Raw genomic sequence first — 6,913 nt, 5'->3', positions numbered from 1 at the left:
AGAGAGAGAAAGAGGAGAGAGGGAAAAGATAATTTTTTTTTTAATGTTTGAAAGTCGCCGTCCGAAAAATTGACCGGCCGGTGACCTTCGCCGGAGAAGACGATGAGGTGGCGAGAAGGTTAGGTGGCAGAGAGAGGTGATGAGATGGAGGAGAACTTTAAAAAAAAATGTATGCTGTATTCCCCATAAAAAATTATTCACCGGAGAACTTAATAAACAATCAGGATTCCCTCGAGAATTTATTCCCTAGAGAATTTTCTTTATTCCCCAAAGCTGCGGCCTTATCTCAATAAATCTTTTATTTCATATTATAAATACATTTTTTTTTGTTGCAATCTTATTATAAATACTTAGTAACCAATGTAACAAACTTCAGCATTATTCTCTCCGTTTCACTCGGCTGTTCTATCTCTCTCTCTCCGCTGATCCCCTCTCTCTTTATCTCTCTCTAGCTTCAGAAAAAGGGTTTATATTCATTCAGTAAGAAATAAGTTGGTAGGAGGGGGCGGAATTCTAATAGGCCGATTGGAGTAAGTTCAAAGCATTTTTTGGTCTTTCTTGACATCTTACTTGATCCATCTTGTGTTTGTGTAAATCTCTCAAAGAGCTAGTTTATCTTCGTGATTCGATCAGATATTGTTTAATTATTACAATAAACTTTCTTTATCAATATAATCAGGGAAATTAAATCGTTTTATTCATCTATTTGGATGTTATGGGATCTTAATGTTGTTGGAAAGAAAAATTTCTAGTGGATTTTGTTGTTTGTAACAATGGGTTTTCATTTTTATATCTATTAAAATCAAAATCTGAATATTTTGATTGTACTTTTGTTTATAGTCAGTGTACTGACCTTGCTGAAAAGATGGTTGAGTTTGGGAAAAAGATGAAGGAGAGACAAATTCAAGAATGGAAAGAGTATGTGTTTTCCTCCTCAGTAAACTAGTTTAATTTTTTTTTTGTTAATGTTTTATGAATGAAGTTAAACATCAAATGTGATTCTTTAATGAAGGAATTCTTATTAGTTTAGTATTTTTACCAATGCATAATTCATTATGTTGTAATGAATGTTGGAGCATATATCATCGACATTCATGTCGATAGAACCTTGAAATGAGTGAGATGCCCAATTTTCAGTATCCTATTATTTACTGCTTAAAAGGCATTGACGGCGTAAGATTTTGATCCAGCTTGCAGCTTTGCATTTAATTCAGATGTATAATACAAATAGCTTAATCGATAACATACATATTGATATTAGTTGTTTGGGAAAACCCCATGTGTGATATGGTACAAATCTATATGGGTTCTTTCATGTGCAAGAATTAATGGGTTTGTTTGTTTATTGGTAAAACAGAATCACATATCATATTATATTAACATTGTTATTCCAATTGGATTTTTTTAATGAGACCTCTACTATCTTGTTATATGAGAGATTATAAATTTTTATGTATATTTGGCAAAATGATAGCATTCAATGTGGTAAATCTCTCATTTTTGTGTTACTTATCTATTATTTTCACTGAATACCACTGTCTTCCAAGCCAGTGAACTTGATCAGATGTCATGTAATTCATGTCTACTTACCTTAATCTAAGAATGTGAGATTCATATTTGTAAGTTGGTTACTAAGGCCAATAATTGTTTATTATATTGTTCGATTCCTTCATTTATATCTCGTTTGCTATCTGTTAAATATGTTTATAATTTGTTACACACAGCTATTACATTAACTACAAATTGATGAAGAAGAAAGTAAAGCAATATAATCAGCAACTTGGGGATGGAGCTCAAGACCGTCGTCATGTCCTCAAAGAGTTCTCGAGAATGTTGGATAACCAGGTAAAACAGAATCGTATTGAAAACACTATTTCAAATGTTTATTTAGGTGGTAGATTTTATATGCCTAGCATGTCATTCTTTTATTTTGACGTTTCTAAGGATGTCTCGTGTAATTGGTAGATTGAACAAGTGTAACTTTTCACAATATCGAGGAAACATTTCGATTCTATTATTTGCTTTACCCTTTCTAAGAGATGCATATGATACAAGGTTAAGCCTTAAGCAGCTTAACTTTCAGCATGTCTCTGAAATGGTATACATGTGATGGTTCTTTTGTTCAGATTGAAAAGGTTGTCCTGTTCCTTTTGGAACAACAAGGGTTACTCGCAAGCAGGATAGCGGAGCTTGGAGAAAGGCATGCAGAACTTCTGAAACAACCAGAAATATCTCAGATGAATGAACTGCGAGATGCATATAGACGAGTGGGAGAAGATCTTCTCAAGCTTCTCTTTTTTGTTGAGATGAATGCAATTGGTATACGTAAGATTCTGAAGAAGTTCGACAAACGTTTTGGCTACAAATTCACCGATTATTATGTTTCTTCTCGTGCAAATCATCCTTACTCGCAGCTGCAACAAGTATTCAAGCATGTGGTAATATATACATTTTAGTCTTAAGATTTTTCAATAGCAACATGGAAGGAATTGTCAAACTAAGGCCTATCCGTCATTACTAAATGGTCTTTAGTTAGATATGGACAAATTTGACATGGTATCCGAGCTAGGCCCAAGAGGCAAATGTGCTCAATGTCGCTCACAAATAGACACGTATTAGGCTAAAAAAAGGTCACTCGAGGGGGCATGTGAGAATAACTCCACATGGACAAAGGGTACTCTTGTGACTAAGAATATAAAACTGTGGACTTCTCCACTCATTGCTGATTGATTTTGGAGCTGGATGCCCACAAACTTAACAAACAAAAATACACTCTAAATTGGTTTACGTCTGAAAATTTTACTGAACTAAAATGGTACGTATATGCAGGGTGTTGGGGCTGTTGTCGGGGCTATAACCCGCAACCTCGTAGAACTTCGGGATCATCCAGGAAGCTATTTATCAATTTATGATCAGCCCACAGTTGCATTTCAGGTTTCTTACTTCCACATTCGCTCACAACATATCAATTTGTTTTATCTGCTTAGTTGGACAAGGGTTTCATTGGTACATCCAAAAATGATACATCGTGATGTTATTTGCAGGATCCTGTGATTGATTCAATAAATGCAGCAGTTGATAGGTTAACCCATTCGACGAACTTCCTCAATTTTTTAGGTCAACATGCACTTATTATGCAAGAAGAGTTCACAATGCCATCTGATGAACAAGTTGATGACGATAGATACCACTTTATGTCCCTTCTCTTGAACTTAGCCAATACGTTTTTGTATATGGTCAACACATATATTATTGTTCCTACAGCTGATAACTACTCCATGAACCTCGGAGCTGCAGCAACAGTTTGTGGTATTGTGATTGGGGCAATGGCTGTTGCACAAGTGTTTTCTTCAGTCTATTTCAGTGCTTGGTCAAACAGATCTTACTTCAGACCTCTTGTGTTTAGCAGTGTTGCTCTTTTTTTGGGGAATGTTTTATATGCATTAGCATTTGATCTCAATTCCATTGCTGCTCTTCTGATTGGTCGTCTTTTGTGTGGGTAAGTTTTTTCTTGTTCTTCATGTTATTTAGTATTCTTCTCTTTTTCTCCTTCCACTTCCTATTCTGTTCTCAAAAATGCAGAAAGTCATACATAACACAGATTGTATCCATATCGACTTCTTAATAATGACTACACAGATAACAACTCAATTTATATGATGACTTAATTCTAGTGTAGAGTATGTGTAACCATTAGGTGCTAGTTCATTGATTTGCCTTACTAGAAGTCTATGATAATAAATAAATAGCAGTGACAGAAATACGGCTCAGCAACCATGGAATGTTATTGGTCGTATAGTTCAATGTCTTTACTTGTGACTGACTATCTCTCTAGACATAAGTTCATCAAGTTAACCTGATAAATCTTGAAGAGGCTCGTGTCATAGACTTGTTCAATCCAACCCAACCCAAGCACTACAGTTAATAACTTAATATTCATCAAACTGTTTACTTTTCTTATGCATCGTTCAAAAAAATAGATGCAGAAATTAATAAATAAAATGAAACCGCTTAATTACAAAAAAAAAAAGTGAAACATCCAGACAGTAATTTAATGCTAGTTTTGGGTTCTATTTTTCGTCATTTGATATATTTTAAGATTCAATTTATCATCCTTCCAGGTTTGGTTCAGCCAGAGCTGTTAATAGGCGTTACATCAGTGATTGTGTACCTTTAAGAATAAGGATGCAAGCTTCAGCAGGATTTGTTAGTGCCAGTGCTCTTGGGATGGCGTGTGGTCCTGCTCTTGCTGGCTTACTTCAAACGAATTTTAGGTTTATGAAAATAACATTTAATGAAGATACTTTACCAGGATGGGTTATGGCTATAGCATGGCTAATCTACTTGGTATGGTTATGCATTTCATTTAGAGAACCCGGTCATATGACTGAACCAAACCCAGCTCCACAGGAAACTGATGCTGGTAAGTAAAATCTTGAAAAAAGAAATCGATATGATAAGTTGCTTCTGTAATTACGATGCTTATTACCAAAACCGGTGTTGCTTATAAATGACAGAAAGAACAGAAAATGATGCATTAGAAAAAGGTCTTGCTCAGCCTTTGCTCTTAAGTCAAGGAGAAAAAGAAGACGATGAAGATGGCGATGCTAGTGATGAAGATCGTGAAGTAGATTCACCTGGCCCTGCTACTTCAATTGGTTCAGCTTATAGATTACTTACGCCATCAGTGAAGGTTCAAAGCTAATTCTAATCTCGTTTAATTTCTTCTAATTCCTTTAGTGTTTGCCACTTTATAAATGTTTAGGCAGAAACATTTTGTGGGTCTACGAAGATAGTAATTCCCGGTAATCTTAATATCTATGCGAGAAAAGAAAAACTGAATTCAGCATCGAAAACATACATAATAAAACCAACCAAAGTCAGTACCCATAAAAAGAAAAACTAAAAATGCTACCAACTTTGACGATTAAATATCCAAGTTCTTTTTCCTCATATCTGATAGGTAAATGGAAAAAAAGTCATGTAGTGTTTCTCAGGATTTTAGTTATATCAATCTGGGAGTATCTATGAATTAGTGTAAATCGTCCTTTTTAATTCTTGCAGTCAGAAACATAAGATATGACGCATCGAAATACTTATTGACAAACTCGTTTACATTTTCATTTATATCTCACGTTAGTTGTTCCAAACTTCCAATAATTTTCAGGTGCAGTTGTTGATCTATTTCATGCTCAAATATGCAATGGAGATTTTACTATCTGAATCAAGTGTTATAACTACTTACTACTTTAGATGGACAACTAGCACAGTAGCAATCTTCCTTGCATGTCTTGGGTTAACAGTTCTTCCCGTAAATATCGCCGTTGGAAGTTACCTCAGTAACATGTTTGAGGACAGGTAATTTTTTCAAGAAAAAGATAATCATCAATCTCTATTTCATTTCAGTACTTTTTAGTTTATTGTCAAATCTGACAATTCGCAACTGTAAATGCTCGTTATTATAAACGGAGCATTACGAGGACGGAGTATTTCTGAGGATATTAGGGACTAATGGTTCCTTCCTTTATGAGAGAAAAATAAACAGACTCTGTTTAGTTATTTGATCTACTTTTTAATAATAAACTTTCAAAAGTGATACGTCTAAATATTTGATCCAAGATGCCGTTTGAGGTGAAGTATAGTTGACCTGGATTCCAAAAACATAATTTTTCTATACTTGGTGTAAGATGGCATTTAGCCTCCTCCATTGCTCATTCTTTATCGTTTCCTTTGATTATATTGCAGGCAAATGTTATTGGCGTCTGAAATTATGGTATGCATAGGAATATTGCTAAGCTTCAATGTAGTAGGCGCTTATTCTGTTCCACAATATGTTTCTTCTGCACTTATCACTTTCGTGTCTGCTGAAGTTCTTGAAGGTAATCTATTTTCATTCCTTCAGTTACATTCTTTAGCTTTTGATTGGCCTTATACAGAGCAGTCTGAACGTCAAAGCATATCCGAATTGATTTAAGGTCTCAATTGACTTGACCCACATTTCAGGATGTTTGCCTTTTTTCCGACTCCTACGTCTTAATAGTCTGAATTGTTTAATGGGGTTCATTTTGGGCACATTTCAGTCAGACATAATATAAGTTTGAATTAAGATCCCGTTGTCTGAAATGACAATTGTGCCTTTGACCACAACAAGTAAGAATATCTAGACAAGTTAGACGCAGGCGAGTGAGATTTAGTCTCTTCAATATTAAAAACAGTCTGTGTTTAAGATATCCTTTTCAACTACAAACCAACTTTGGTTGTATGGTAACATGTATGCCATTTTGAAAAAACAGGTGTAAATTTATCGCTACTGTCACGAGTGATGTCATCAAGGCTAGCTCGTGGGACCTACAACGGTGGATTACTTTCGACAGAGGCCGGAACGTTAGCTCGAGTGGTGGCAGATGGTACAATAACATTGGCTGGGTATTTAGGTCAAGGAATGCTCTTGAATGTCACCTTGATTCCTGCACTTCTCATCTGTGTAGCCTCTATCATCGCCACTTTCTACACCTACAACACTCTCTATTGATCTCATTCTTTTAAGCTTGTATTTAAATCTCCCTGGTTCTACTAGTTGATTTCATTTTCTCCTTCATACTAGGTTGCTGTTTATATTTTGTGTTTTTTAGTTCTTAGTTGAATTCAAGTTAGGTTTTATTTTCAACAAAAAAAAAAAGTTAGGTTTTATTTTTGCATATAATTTTCTCAAATGGGCTTCTATGTTCAAGTTAAATCTACATTATTTATTTATTTATTTATTTATTTAGAAGTATATATAAGCTTTTTTCACCAAATAAAAGAACGTTACTATGATAACAAGGAAAGAAGAGAAAGACAAGTCACCCCTCTGAAGATGAGAGCTTCCTAATTAGAAATGATACACACCAGAATAGACCTTCAAAAGTTCTTC

General features: G+C 34.8%; 1 protein-coding gene across 2 annotated transcripts; it reads left to right on the top strand.

Moving 5' to 3' along the window:
• Positions 1 to 281: 281 nt before the first annotated feature.
• LOC147552620 (SPX domain-containing membrane protein At4g22990-like) lies at positions 282 to 6,698 on the top strand. 2 transcript variants are annotated; one of them, XM_086667457.1, is made up of 11 exons: positions 282 to 530; positions 841 to 918; positions 1,725 to 1,845; positions 2,127 to 2,438; positions 2,830 to 2,934; positions 3,045 to 3,499; positions 4,122 to 4,423; positions 4,518 to 4,693; positions 5,168 to 5,358; positions 5,746 to 5,879; positions 6,294 to 6,698. In XM_086667457.1, exons 2-11 carry the CDS (start codon positions 866 to 868, stop codon positions 6,530 to 6,532), a joined length of 2,088 nt encoding a protein of 695 aa, XP_086523583.1. In that variant the 5' UTR covers positions 282 to 530; positions 841 to 865; the 3' UTR covers positions 6,533 to 6,698. The 2 variants fall into 2 exon arrangements, with proteins under 2 accessions (XP_086523583.1, XP_086523584.1); XM_086667458.1 differs by having other exon boundaries at positions 470 to 530; positions 841 to 1,117; positions 1,163 to 1,845.
• Positions 6,699 to 6,913: the final 215 nt, after the last annotated feature.

The sequence above is a fragment of the Eschscholzia californica genome, unplaced genomic scaffold (genome assembly GCF_041429995.1).
Source record: "Eschscholzia californica isolate CP2 unplaced genomic scaffold, dmEscCali1.0.p SCAF_3, whole genome shotgun sequence".
NCBI classification, from domain to species: Eukaryota; Viridiplantae; Streptophyta; class Magnoliopsida; order Ranunculales; family Papaveraceae; genus Eschscholzia; species Eschscholzia californica.
This window is presented reverse-complemented; position numbering and strand designations above follow the sequence as displayed.